Source organism: Antechinus flavipes, chromosome 1 (assembly GCF_016432865.1).
Source record: "Antechinus flavipes isolate AdamAnt ecotype Samford, QLD, Australia chromosome 1, AdamAnt_v2, whole genome shotgun sequence".
In the NCBI taxonomy this organism is placed as follows: domain Eukaryota; kingdom Metazoa; phylum Chordata; class Mammalia; order Dasyuromorphia; family Dasyuridae; genus Antechinus; species Antechinus flavipes.
The window spans coordinates 655,462,536-655,476,942 of NC_067398.1; the positions used below are offsets into that span (position 1 = coordinate 655,462,536).

At 51.0% G+C, this 14,407-nt stretch overlaps 1 protein-coding gene across 1 annotated transcript; it reads left to right on the forward strand.

The window, feature by feature from the left end:
* Positions 1–3,664: 3,664 nt before the first annotated feature.
* On the forward strand, positions 3,665–7,583 carry IER2 (immediate early response 2). Its single transcript, XM_051971656.1, has one exon. The coding sequence runs from the start codon at positions 5,370–5,372 to the stop codon at positions 6,075–6,077; it is 708 nt and encodes a 235-aa protein (XP_051827616.1). The 5' UTR covers positions 3,665–5,369; the 3' UTR covers positions 6,078–7,583.
* The last annotated feature ends 6,824 nt before the right edge of the window (positions 7,584–14,407 follow it).

Sequence of the window (14,407 nt, forward strand, 5' to 3'; positions counted from 1 at the left end):
TACCCATGGCATAGAAAGTGGGTAAACTTGGAGGTGAAGTTGAACCCCTTTTCCCCTCTAGTCTTTTCCTTCCAAGCTAAACACTAGTTGGGAGTGGTGGCAAGGCAGCCAAAACTCTGTAAGGCACAATTATTCTGGCCTCTCAAGGACTCCCTCTTTTCCCTGCCCCTCTTGGTGATCACAGTGAGCAGCAAGAAGATGGCACACAGCAGGACTAGTTTCTGAGAGGGAGAGTGGGAAGGAGACCTAGACCCAAGCCTTTCCCTCTAGCTATCCCCTGAAGAGGCCTGAGGATTGACTTCCCTTTAGGGCTGCTCAATGGGATACCTTGGCCAATTTACTGAGGCCATCCTCCTGGGATGCCATTCATTTCTTGGGTAGAGTCACTCGATGTGCTGTCAGCCAAAGGCCTTGTTAGCCCCAAGAGACCTCCGCTTCCCCAGGAGACATCCCTCGTGGTCTGCTCACCTAGCTCTTGGCCCTTGGACTGAGCCTGTGGGTCCGTGATCAGCCGAGGGCAGTGAGGAGGCAGTGAGGAGGCAGTGGTGCACTTCCTCAGGCCTCAGCAGCCACTGGAGCTCCCGGGCCTGCCCAGCTCCTCACCTGCTGCATCTCAACTTGTGGGGCTGGCTGAGATGTGTGACTGTCTAGTGTCCAGGTCTGCAGGGAGTATCCTGCCTCAGCATCTGGAGGGAGGATAAACAACCTGAGAGACCCATGGAGAGGTGGGCATCCAGGCAGGAGAATCAGGTCGCTGCACACCTGGCTCCAACCCCGTGAGGCGAGACACAGCTCAGCCTCGATTTTCGCACCGAGAGAGATAATACTTATTGTAACTTAGGGGTGTTTCCAGGAAAGCCTTTGTAAACTACAAAGCATTACTGAAATGAGTAATTAATGAAAGGACAGGGACCCCTGGTGCATTTGTTACTTTTCAGTTGCCCTCTTAATGAAAAATATTGCAGCTGGATAGGCAGTACTGCCCCTTACATCCAGGAGAGGGAAACCCACGAGCACTTCTGTTTTAAGTTCCAAATCACCCTTCTAACCTGCCTTTTAGGGCACCAGAACCAGAGGGGGGAGAGGGGGGCTCGTGGACAACGCTCCAGAGAGGGGTCATTCACCTGGACAGATTTGTGCATTTTCTCCACAAAGGCTCTTCCAAGTGTGCACGTCTGAAGCCTCAATCATGAATCTTTTAGGATTGAACTCTACCTTGGGTACATAGAATCATGAGCCAGTTAAGTGGAAACAAGATATCCCTCATAGCAGTCTTCATTTTCCTTTGGAAATAAGGGTAAGATACCCACGGGGCTTGGCTGCTACCTTCCCATTTCTCTCTGGTACTCTATTACTCCATATATAGACCATAAGTTCCCCAGGATGATTATCTCCTATTCCCTTCTATTATAACTACTCCTATCTAGCTAGACCAGTAATTTTCAAAATATACAAGAATCTTTTTGGGAATTCTTGGGATCAAAATAATTTTCATAACATTTCATTCTAATAATTTTGGGGGGAATCACCACTATTTTTTGAGTGTGCTCGAGTTTTGAGGCCAAAAAGTTTGCATTTCTTAAGTCACATGGTTTCTAGAAGCCATTCTCTACGCGGCGGCAGCTACTTGCGGGGCTCTCTTTGCATGTGCTCTCATTTATTCTTCACTACAACTCTCTGAAGCGCTAGAATCCCCATCTCCGAGATGAGGACTGTCAGGGTCACACTGCTAGTTAAGTGTCCAAGTTCAGATTCGCAGGCAGAAGCCCGCACCCTGTAAGTACTCTTCCACCTCCCACTTAACCCCCTTCTCGAAGAGGCAGGACTCCTGCAGGTCACGTTGAATGCCCGAAGGCTGCTGGGCAGCTCAAGACCGGTCCAAAGTAACTCATCCTTGCTGACCGTGACTAGTGTCCCGCGGAGCTCACACAGTCCCTACTACAGCCCCCCGGGATGTGTTCAGGCTTCTAAACCGACTCTTAAGGCGTCAGAACCCGTGTGTGCAGAGGGTGGGGTGTCATTCACCCGGGGCGGTGGGCGGTGATGAGGGAAATCAGGGTTGGGGGGGCGGCAGGTACACTAGTGTCCCTCCATCCTCTCCTCCCTCCTACCCCCCTCCCGTACCTTTCCTCTCCGCTGGGACGCACCTTCGCTACGCCCGGGAAGGCACAGGGAACCAGGAGGGGAAAGGGGACAAGAATCCTACCTCCAGACCCCGCTCGGCCACCTCTGTCGCTCATCCTCGGACCGTAACCCTCCCCTTTCCCCGTCCCCAACAAAAGACAAAACAAAAAGCAAAGGGGTCTTCCGGAGTCCCACTGCTCCACGTAGGCAAGCCTCGCGTCATCCCCGGGATCGAATTAGAGCCCCGCCCCCGTCACGCAAGCCCCCAGGGCACCTAGCAGAAGGGTCCCATACCCCGCTAAGGGAGGAGCTAAAGGTCCCGGGAGCCCGGAACTCGGGGACTTCCGCCTTCTCTGTGGCATCACCGGCACCTCAGCTCCCTCCCCTCATCCCGGGCCACCATCTTGGTTAGGGGCAGAGCTGGCTTTTTGCCTCCAGGTAGCTGTCCGCGCCCCATTCTCATTTCCCGGATAGAAAGTCTCTCAGAGAAGCCGATGGGACGGGGTCCGGCTCCGTCAGAGGAGGTTCTCACTTGGCATTTGCCAGGAATTGGGGCCAAGAGGGTGGGGTTATCACAGGGACATGTCTTTCCTGGATGGACTTCGGGCTGACTGCTTACTCCCAGCCGGGGACCGTAAGGGCTTCTCTTCCGGGATGCTGAGCCCGGGCAGTGGGAGAAACGCGGGTTACGTGTTTCCCTGTGTGTGCACAGCCGTAACGCTGGGAAGCCGTATTTTCTAACCTCCCCGGCCCTGGCCTGGATCAAGGCAAAAAACATTTAAGTGGCCGCAGTGTTCCAGGAACTGGGCAAAGGGATGAGGCGACAAAGAAAGTCAAAAGTTAGTTCCTGCTCTCAAGAATGGAGGGGCAGTCATTTCTGGGAAAAGTGGAGAGGAATCTCCTGGAGAACGACCGCAAGAGTTATCAGAAAGACAACCGTGTATAAACAAGGTACTTTATATTCCTTGTGCTGGGTGTGCTAAGCAAAGAAGCCCGGATTAAGAAATCTCTTCCCTTCTTCCTGCCAGCGAAAGCTCCAGAAATCTGGTAGGCAGAGGACAAGACTCTCTAAGCATTCTTCAACTTTATCCCTTCCCGTACCCCCTCCCCCTTTCTTCCCAAAGCTTCCCTAACTCTCAAATCCTCAAGAAATACTAGTACCACTACACGTACCACCAGCTCTCCGCTCCCCTCAGTACATGACGGACTCTTCCACTCGCAACTCCCCGAGTCTCTGGCCCGTGGCCATGAGCAATGTGCCCGCAGAGCTTTGAAAGGAACTGGAATAAAGTCCTCAGTACAAATCTAGATATAAGACAAACGAGCTGCCTAAGGGACTCCCTTTTGCACCGCCCCTACGGGTCAGGGATCACTATAAAAGTGGGTGGTAAATGGAAATCAGATCTGGGCTTCGGAGGGAAGGCGGGAGAGGAAGGGGCGGGGGTGCGGCCACCCACTTCTCACTGACCACTAGTAGAACACCTACGCGAAGAAAGTAGAGTGGGGAAAAAGAATACAAAGGGACGGTGGGAGAGGGGAAGGGGGTGAAAGAGAAACCTAGGCAGGGCAGGGGATAGTGTCTGAAGGATGAGGGGGGGCAGTCATTTCTGGGAAAAGTGGAGAGAAATTTCCGGAGAACACCAGCCAAGTCAACAAACTTTTATTAAACATTTAAAAATAGTCATCTTTCCTCAACAAGAAAAAAGACAATCCCAACCTTTAAGGAATTTCTATTCTAATGGGGATGATAACTCATTAAAAAAAAAAAGCTTGAAAGGGAGTAGGGAAAATTATACCCACGTGAGGGCGAAGTGGAAGAAAATCCCGAGTCCTACAGGGAGTCTAGAGAGAAAAGGAAGAATGAACGCAGAGAACATGAGTACGAAACTCTTAAACCTTGCTGGTGACAGCACCATATCTTTGAACAATTTCCTTTCTTAATTCTCAGCTTTCTTATTAGTAAAATGATTTAACTTCCAGCTCTAAATCCGATCTTTCCTAAACAACCTTTCTTCCTCCGGGGGGCGGGTCCGCTCCGAGGCTCGGGGTTGGAGTTCCGGAAGGAGGCTTCCCATTCACTGACCTTATGATTCCGGGCCTCTGCCCTTATTTGGGCAAGAGGAAGTAGAGCTTGCACCCGGCGAACGGTCCCCGGGCCGCCGGACGTCACGGTTACCTAATATAGTCATGGAAACGAGAACTAGTGGCGGGAATGCACGAAAGCATCACAAGAGGCGGGGCCTTCCTCTTAAAGGGGCCGGACTTAAGGAAGTTGGGGCTACGGTTGAAACGCCTTCCTTTTTCCTTAAGTTACTCGCAAAGTCTTTCCTTTTAGTAAAGCAGATATCGTGAGACGGCACGGGCGTGGAAAACAGGAGTGAATCTGTGCTATATCACGTTTAGTGTTTGTATCTAGTTCTCTGTCCCCTTCCTCATCCTTTCCCCTCAGCCTCGAAGCCAGCCGGGGCTACCTAGCTTTTAGGAATTGTGAATTTTGTAAGGCAGACACCAGGCTTTTCCCGATGCTTAGACAAGAACTGATCGCTTTGCACAAGGTGCAAATGGGGAACTTGTCTCGGCCCCACGATGGAACCGAGGTATGCCCTGGAAGGATTGAAGTTCTCGCGCCTTCTTTCGAGCGACCTGTCTCCGAGCCGTTGACTGCAAATAAAGCTTACTTGAGATATCCCACAACACGCGCTTGAGGGGCTCTTCCCCTCCCTCTAGCTCACTTCGAGCTTAGGAACAATACGCGCCCAACTGCAGGAACCAGAAGGAAATTCTTCGGCTAATGGGGAAGAGGAGTTTCTCCCCACCCCCAACTCTGTGCAGTCCAGTCTCTTCAGCCCTCTTCCCCTCCCCCACTCTCCCTAGAGCTTTGAATTAGGCCTGGCATTTCCGTCCTGTGGCTTTAAAGGCCCTCCGGTGGCGGGTCGAAAAGCCGGGATACGGCTTTCTGATTGGGTGGGGCGGCTCCTCGGTGACGCAACTAGAAATATAAAGAGCTCGGTCTCGGGCCGGGTTTGCCTCATTTGTGTAAACCGTTTCGACCTTGTTCCTGAGTTTAGGGAAGAATTTGTCTCCAGTTTGAGGTGGGCGATTGGGGGGTGAAGACAAACGAAGAAGAGGGCGTGATCACTCTCGTTGCCCACGTCTGTTACAGGCCTTTGCCCAAGAGTCGTCCCCCAGCCCGACCTCTAAACGACCCTCCCTTTTCTCTTGTGTTGCTGCGTCCCGGTCCCGGCATGGAAGCACAGAAGGAAGCGCAGCGTATCATGACCATGTCGGTGTGGAAGATGTACCATTCACGCATGCAGCGCGGCGGCTTGAGGTTGCACCGGAGCCTTCAGCTGTCGCTGGTCATGCGGAGCGCCAGGGAGCTCTACCTCTCCGCCAAGGTAGAAGCAGATGAGGCGGAACTACCCTTCCCTGCCGCTGCCCTGGCCCCCGCCTCGACCCTGCCCCAGCCCATGACCGTAGCCGACGCCGAAGCTGACTCTCCGCCTATGTCTGAAGAGACGATCCCGGCCCCAGAGCCCATGGAGACGCAGGAAGCTAGGGAAACCGAGTCGGCGCCCGCCTGCAGCCACCTGCCTCCAGTGCCTCCGCGCTCGTTGAAAGCCAACCGCAAGCGCCGAAGTAGTAGCTTGGGCCAGGGTGGGGAAGCCGGGCTGGTCCCCAGCAAGAAAGCTAGGTTGGAGGAAGAAACGGCGCCGGCTGAAGGGAAAGCCGAGGTCGAGGCTGAGGACTTGGGGAAGCGGCAGTCTCAGGTGGAGGAGGGCCCCTTCCCCAGTTTGGCCCGAGTTTTACAAAAGCGCTTCTCCGGCATCCTGAGTAACTCCGGGGGGCCACCAAAGCCCACTGCCCCTCCTCCCTCCTGTGAACTCAAGCCGGGTTGCCGCCAGACAGATAACATGATAAACATCTTGGTGCGGACGGTGGTGGCTTTCTAACACAAGCCTTGGACTCCGGACTGTGCCCGTAGCTTTAGCTGGCCCGAGCTAAGTCGAGGCCGCTGTCCAGCCCTGAGCGACTTGGGGGGGGCTTAGGCTCTGGTCCGCCCACCTCCCGGAGAGGAAGACTGACCTCGCTCCTGTCCTTCCCCAGGCGCTGGTGACGGCTTTGGTGGCAGAGGGGAGTGGTGGTGGGGGGACAAGAGAGCAGCTGCTGATCTGGAGAATCTGCTCCATAACGCTGCTAAGAGGCTGGTCCGAGAGAAGATGGGACGCTATTTCTGACCTCGGTAGCAGTCACCCTCCAGGCTGAGGTGGAAGGGACCGCGATTCGGATTGAAAGCGGGTGAAACCAGCCAGCACCCATCCAGACTTCAGAGACTCATGGGGGGACCCTGGTGGTCTTCCCTTTAAGAGATCTGCCTCAGACCTTTCTATAGGAAAGAGACATATATATATATGATGGTGCTATTAACATGACGGTTATTTCCTCTTCCCTAACTTAATGCTTGTTTTTGGCCGCCAGTGGAGGCGGTGGTGGGAGCAGCAAGTGCTGGATATGAGGGCGTTTGCTGGGGTGGGAGGTGAGGTGGGGGAGGCTGGGTAGAATCTCCTTTCTCAGGGTTGAAACTTTTTAAAATTGGGGGCGGTACTTCTGTCCCATTAAAGCTTTTTTATATAAAATTCATTGATGTTTCAAGAGTATCACTGGCCTCCTTTTTTCCCTTCAAAAAAATTTCAGCCACCCCTACAATGACACACTTGTTCATATGGTCACACTGACATCATGGCCCCAGGGGACTTCCTGTTTGCTGTCTTATGAACTCAGTGTGAGTCTTTGGGTGGTGAGTTGGGAGGGAGTGGTGGGACTGCTCTTCAGGGGTGTTGAGTGGCTCTGTTGAAGGAGTGAAGTGTGGGTGTGGAGTTATTAGGGGTTTATGAGTCATTTAACCTAGAAAGGGAAGTGATTCCTAACTAGATTCTTCATTAGTGATGGTCAGGAAATAGGGATTTGGAATTCCATTCCCTTGTCCATCTCGGATACAAACTAGATTGGTCATTTATGTCTGAGTCATACTGGAAGAAGGGGGTCGGTGGGAAGGAGAAACGAAGTACTAGAAATATATGAAGATGTTAGCATCCCACATAGCTATAGTTCCTGTTCCTGTAGGATTGGAGTTTATAAAACAAAAAGAACTTGGTCTGCTTGCTTTTTGAGGTCCTGGAGAAGCAACAAAAAACATGCTTGTTGGTTACTTTCAATCCACTGATTTTACCCAGGAAAACTGGGACCTAGAACAGTGAGTATTGTCACGAATCTTCAGACTCAATTTGGTTCTTTCCTGGTTCTATTAAGCCATTAAAACTGTCTTCCTACAAACATGTACTGTTTACCCTCTTTCTTTGAAGGTTTGCTTGAATTTTTTGTTGTTTGTTTAAATCAGCCTTAGGATTTTTTTTTTGTAATATTGCCAAACTGAAAATAAAAAGATCTTTTCTATTCAAGCTCCTGTTTGCAGGCCTTGTTCTTTGCTTTCCCTGGGGAGGGAGAATTAATGGGAGCGGGAGTGGGGCTCCCTCACGTAGCTCCTGGCTGGTTGCCCTGAGGAACTGGTTGGGCAGGATTATCTTGAGGGAGGGAGTGAAAAAAGGCTACTTACCCCGAGGGGTGGCGGCGGGAGCCTGCCCTGGCAGTTCCCACTAATATAGTCACTACTCCACTCCCTTTCCTGGAAATTCCCTTTGCCTTCCATAGCATGATCTAAGTTCTGAAATGTGCTTCAGCATCCCCCTTAGAGTGAAATAGTTTCCCTGGGCAGTTGACTGAATAGGGCCTCTAAAGGCCAGAGGGTCGGATTTAAACAACTATAGCTAATAGCAAATAGATTTCTCCACAGAAAGTAGCACTCAGCGTGCCTCAAGATAAAATTTCGGCTAAGGGTTGGAAGGGGAAGACGGACAGGAAAGTCATATTCCAATCGCCCCAGGAAAGGCTGGGGTCTTTGAGCTCAAAAGGAGCTGGAGAGGGTGGGGTTATAAAGGAGACTAGACCCAGGGCCAGCTAGTCTCTCTTCCCAACCCTCGGCTCCATCCGTGGGAGGCCCGGGGCGGCGCCGGCCCCGCCAGCACAACCGCAGGTGGGGTTGAGCGTAGGCAGCCGTGGGAAGTGGGGGTGGGGAGGAGACAGCCCGGGGAGTTGGGGAATTGCCAAAACCGATCTAAGTCTGGGTTTTCACTCGGGCATCCTATCCGGTCTGGGCCCGCCCTCTCTGTGCGTGGTAAAGCCGGCCCCTTTGGTGACCCAAGAGCAGGAAGAGCAGGGCAGGAGGAGGAGGGAGCCTCTTTCCTCTCATACCTCATCCTTCACTTCCGCCCCCTCCCCTGAGCCCTACCGGACAGCATCTGGAGTCCGAGTCCCTTCCCCCATCTCCTCCGGTAACAGGCTTCCTGTGCTCTTAGTGTCTCAGCCACCTTCTCTTTGCCTTTGGGAATGATGGTGGGGGGGAAGGGAAGAGTTCTGTTCTGAGTCCCGCATCCATTTCAGCTTTACCCGGGGAACCTTGCTGATCGCCCCCACATATCCTGTGCAGAGAAATAGAGTTGTGAATAGATGGGGGGAGGGGCCAGAAGGATTACTGAGATTTTAGTGCTAGTTTCCCCTCCCCTTTTTCTAGCTCCTAGGAAGGATACGCGAGGGATTTCCATCTTTGTTTTTTGTTCCTTCTAGTGCTAGGCACCTGGTGGGACAGCATAGGCTGCAAATGAACCCCTGCTCCTCCGGTCCCACCCCCAACCCCTTTCCCTGCAGTCCCGGGAACTCCGTGCTCGAGGGGGCGGAGAGAAGGTACGTGGACGGGTAAGGCCTCACGTTTCCGGTGATGGAGAGCGAGGAGGCCGGGACGTCTTTCCAGCAAAGAGGCCCCCAGTTTTTGGGCTGTGGCCTCACATCCTGTAGCAGGAACTATCAAGTCCTTTCCTTCCGGGGGAAGGCAACTTATGCTTTGCCAGCCGTCCCCAGGACTGGTTTTCTTTCCCCCAGATTCAGTCAAGTGCCCTTCCACTCCTTTCCCTTCAGGGTTGCTGTCTGGGCCCAGCTGCAGTCCTAGGTACTCCTCTTCCCTGATGCTCTAGTTCCCTCCTTACGGAGGACGCTCGGGCTCCCAGGGTTTTTCCAACTGGGATGCTCACCACCTGAAGTTATTGCAGGCGGTCATCCTGGGGACTGACCACGTGGCACTAGAAGAGAATAATTCTTAGGAGTGATGAGGCTGAGAAAAGAGATGATGGGGAAGGTGGATGGAGAAATTGAAGGGGAGGAATTAGCAAGCAGTTGCTGGACAAGGAATCTGAATGAATGACCATGCTTCCAAAGAGCTCACAGCCTTCTGAATGAATTCTTGGCATTGCCCCCAGTTCCAGTCTAGTAGGGCGGGGAAGCTAGGATGACTGACTTTTCTTTACCGTAGAGAACCCAGATTCTCAAGCCCAAGTTGCTGACCCTTGAGTCGTGTCCAGAACGCAAGTATGAGGAAAGAATCTTATGAGCTGTGGTCAGTTTAAATGCTCTTCCAGCCCAGACCTCAGGCACCTTTGCTTCAAGCGCAGGTGGAGTCAGTGACTGGCCCCAAGCTTGGCGAACTTCCAGGCGTTTGGGGGAGGATGAGCTCTTGATGACAGCTCCATCAAACCGGCTTTGCCGGTTTTCAATACCCGGGGCCCTTTCCTTGGGTCAGGAGACAAGTCTCCTAGGGCCAGGTCCCAGACCAGGAAAAGGGGCTCAGGCGTGAGAAAGTTTGGGGAATTCCATGGGTGCATACTACCCGGGAAGTAAGAGTAAGCGAATTAGGGGGAGAAGTGGGTGGGGTTTCAAATATGTAAATAATCTCAGGAAAGTGGAAATTGGAGTATGCAAACGAAGTCGCTGGTAAGGGAGGAGGTGGGGACACGGCCAATGAAACCCAAATGTTCAGGGACCTGGGTGGGGGGCGGGGAAAGGCAGCCTATTTCCTAAAATCTGGGTTTGTCGCTTGGGGAGATTCTAAACGAGGAGACGTAGGTGGGCAGTGAGGAAAAAAAAACAAAGAAGTGGAGAGTCCGATTCTTTCTCCAGCCTTGGATCGGAGAAGGTGAACGTCTCCACCACTCCTTGGAGAGGGGAAGAGAGGGCAAGGAGCCTCAGCATTGCCCCTCTCTTTTCTCCCTGGCCCACACCTAGGCGGCTCTGCCGTGCTACTGCTGGAGGCTTGAGGGATCTCAGCTCAACTAATCCAAGTTCTTCATTTTTCAGAAGAGGAAACTGAGTCCCAGAGATAATGATACTAGCTAACTTATCTTCACAGCTTCCTACATGCCAGGGCACTCTGCTGAGCACTTTTGATTCTCAACAACCCTGGGGGGCAGGTGCTAATAACAGAGGAAATGTGCGGTCTAGGTATACTGGTTAAGTAAGGAAACACCTAGGTGGTATTTGAACCCTGGTTCTCTGGCTTGAGTGCTCTTGCTAGGAGCGGGGTACTCCGTTCTTTGGGGTGCAGGGGGAGGGGCCGGGCCATTTTACGCCTAGACTAATACGGTGTTTAGCTGTGGGACACAGATAATCTGCTCGACCTCTAGTACTAGTTAAGGTAACTGGCTCAGCTGGCGCATGCGCGCGAAATGTAGCTCCCGGTCCCGCTCGCGTGCCTGAGTCTCGCTTCCAGCTCGCGCATGCGTCTCAATCTGCTCTGCTCGCGGACGGTTCCCTCCTCCCGTCCGCGTCCCTCGAGGAGTAGGAGGCATTAAGCTAAGACTAAGGAGTCTCCGCAGGGGAGGAGGCGGCGGCGGCTGGGGCCTATTACACCCCCGCCCCTCGCCTGGGTCTGTCCCTCTGGGCCTTGTGGTTAGAGGAAAGGGGAGAGTAAAAAGGTAAAGGGGCCGGGCTGAGAGCCCCTCCAGGGCCTCTCTCCAGCCTTCGCCACCACCCGGGAGGTCCGGCTGCCTACCCTGCAGAGCCCGCCCCCTGCCTCGTTCCTAGTCCTCCTTCCCCTCCCCCTTCTTGGCCCACTTCCCTTCTCCCCAGATCCCTTTCTCGTTCCCTCTCTCTGCTCCTTGGTCCCCTCCCCCGTCCTTCCTCTTTGGTCTCCCCCATCCTTTCTCCCCTTGTTCCCCCCTTTCCCTCTTCCCTCCTCCCCTCTTCCTCCTCGTTCTCCGCCCCGACATTTTACTGCGGGCCCCTTCCTGCAGCCAACCCCCGGCCTCCGGATCGAAAGCACAACTAGCACATTGTTGGCACTCCGTAAATGTTAAAATAATCACCACGGTAATTGTCTGCCTTCCCCTCCCCCCCCCTTCTCCGGCGGAGGCTAAGGCTAGCCGCACCCCCTCCCGTCCCCCTCTAGTCCAACTGGCATCAATTAATCCCCTCCACTGCGCTTGCATCCTACACCCACATCTGGCTGCCAGCTGCTCTCCCTCCTCACCCGCCCCCAGGAGGTTCCAGGGAATTTTTAATAGCTCTGCCTCCAGCCCCCACCACCGAGACACCCTTCCAACCCCGAGCTGCAACTGCAGAGGCAGATGTGAAACAGGAGTGGAGACAGTGACAGTAAAAGACAACGATTATGACACCGAAGGAAGGCTCTGAAATTGGACTTGGGGGGAGGGGAGGACGTTTAGTAGGAAAGATAATGCTTTTTCTTTGGCCGGGAGAATACTGTACCTTTCATAGGTTCCTCCCCTCACTCCTGCCCCTCCAATCTTTTTTTTTTTTTTCCCTGTGGCGACTGGAACCATCATAGTGGGGCGGAGTAGGTAACATAATGAAATAAAGAAGCTGGGGATGTGCTTAATGGAACTGAGATCAAAGCACTTCTGGGTCCCATATGGTGTGGAAAGGAAAAGGGAGCTAGCTGCAGGAAGCTGTCTGCTTTCTATTGCAGTATATGAGGGAGGGTAGGGTGGGGGTGGGTAGGATGGATGTGGCTCTCCTCCCTTCCTCTGAGACCCTGAGAAAAGGTAGTGGCGGCTCTGTTTCCCCTTATCCCTGGGGCCGAACAAGGGTTTCCTTTTTCCTGTACTATCTTCTGACTTTGTGCCAAGCAGCCACCCTTTGGCCTGAAGCTTGTAGATACGGGAACAGCTGCTTTGAAGGGGCTCCCTGGAGGGTGGGCATCTTCCTAGAGGGTTGGGGGTGAGAGAGAAGAGAGAAATGTAGGGTAAGAATTCAGAACAATGTATCACAGTACCGAAGAAAGAAGTTTTCCTGTTAACCCTTCTATTTCACTGGTGTAAATTGTATCTCTTCAAGTCCGATAGGCTGGAGATGGGGGGAGGGGGAGAAGAATGTAAGGGACAATAGAGAGAATCAATTCTGTGCATCTTAATATACCTTTAAATGTAAATAATTTTCACTTGTACAGTTACATTCTTGTGCTTCTTTTGGTGAAGGTCAGAACTGCTTCATGGTACCATTTCCAGCCTTATTTTTGATGTGCAGGGACACCATCATTGCCATTAGTTAATACTTTTGGCAGCAGAGGCTTAGAATTCCTACATAAATCAGGAGTGTTGGATTTTGAATTGGAGGACCAGGATTCAAATCCTAACTATGTTGTTTATTCTATATGTAATCTTGGGCTTCACTTATCTGGGCCACAGGTTCCATCTATAAATGAAGAGGTTGAACTGGATGATCTAGAAGGCTCCTTGTAGTTCTAAATCCTGTATTCTGTCTATGACAGATATTCAGGAAAATTATTTCCATGAGATGTGCTTCAATTTTCCTTATTGTAAATAGAATAATTATAGTATTAAATGAATGACTTAAAAGAATGAAGGCAAAATTCTGTGTCAGTGATTTCTGAGGACTTAAAGTTTGAGGACTTGTGTTGGGGGCAGCTTTTAGGAGAGGAAATGTTTGTTTTAGGTGATATATTAGTGGAAGTTTAATCTATTTTCCTCCTCTGTCTTCACCAGGATGATTCAAAATGTCACCTTAAGAGAGTCTGACCTTGGAAAACAACAGTAATTTTTGATGCTAAAAGTCCCATGGAGATCAAACAGCGAACCACTGGACCAAAAGCTAGTTAAGTTAACTACATGGCAGGTATGAGGCTCCAGGATCACACAAATTGGTGGGGTTTGGAGTGGCTATAGAGCTGGTACTCCTGATTTTCTTATCAGTTATTTTATGGCTATGTGGCTTTGAATATCTTTCCCATCTCTGTTTCATTGGCTCATAACAAAACCTCTCTGGGATTTTTGCTGAATCCAGATTTTAGAGAAGGACCAAAGTGTTTTTGTTATTATTTATTGGGTAAAAAGAAGCTACATGAATGTTTGAAAGATCTTTGTTCTTTAATCTATCATACATACTGCCTTTCATATTTTTTAGTAACAGTACAGAAACCGTTTCATAGAGCCAGAATGAGTCTAACAAGAGTATTAAGTACTGTTGACAGAATATTTTGAGATTCTTGCTAGTATTAGGTATTAGAGAGCAAACCACTCATTTCAGGGAACATTAGAGGTTTGCATTTAGCTCTGTCTCTGGCTTCCTGGCGCCAGCCTAGGCTGTGGTGCTAGGCAGACAAGTCCTAACCCGGGCAGACTTGCCCCCTCCCTGAGGCACACCCTTCCTGGATGAACCTTGCCCTGGCTTCCTGCAGCAGGTCTGAGAATGCTGCAAAACCACTCTTACTCACTTCTAGGTCACTGGCAGCTTTTCCCAGTTTCCAAATCATTAGTCAAGGTGCTGGCAGGAATCACAGAATTTCAGATTTAAAGGAGACCTTAGTGGCTAGATAAATTCTACCAGTTGTATCTGAAAAAGAATTTTCCTTTATAGTCTCTGAAACAAGTGGTCACCAAGTCTTCTTTTAATGATAGCTGGGGTGGGAGGAAGCCCTTGGAATCTGAAGATGGTTGGGCTTCAGTAAGTGAATGATGAGATTGTCCATCAGTACAAGCATTTTTGCTCTTAGAATTCCACCCTGGCACTATTTTATATATGCACTTAGTGCAGCTTAAAGGAAAAAGTGCAGCTTTCCTCTGTGGAAATTGAAGCTCAAAACAATGCTTTCTTCTTCTCTGATATTTGATGCTTTAAAAATTCTTGTAAGTTCTCTATTAGCAGAACTCTTTTTTTGGGGGTGGGGTGGGGTGAGGAGGATAGAATGATCCCTGGGGAGAAAATGAGTTTGATAGAGAAAGTGCTTATATATTTTTAAAAATAAATTATTTATTTTAATACACATTGCTTTGTTAATCATATTGTGAGAGAAAAATCAGAACAAAAGGGAAAAACCATGGTAGAGAAAAACAAAATAAAACAAAACAAAGATGTGAACATA

Bases quoted from the DNA above. Each gene is read 5' to 3' on its own strand.
- IER2 (XM_051971656.1), top strand. From the start codon at position 5,370: ATGGAAGCACAGAAGGAAGCGCAGCGTATCATGACCATGTCGGTGTGG.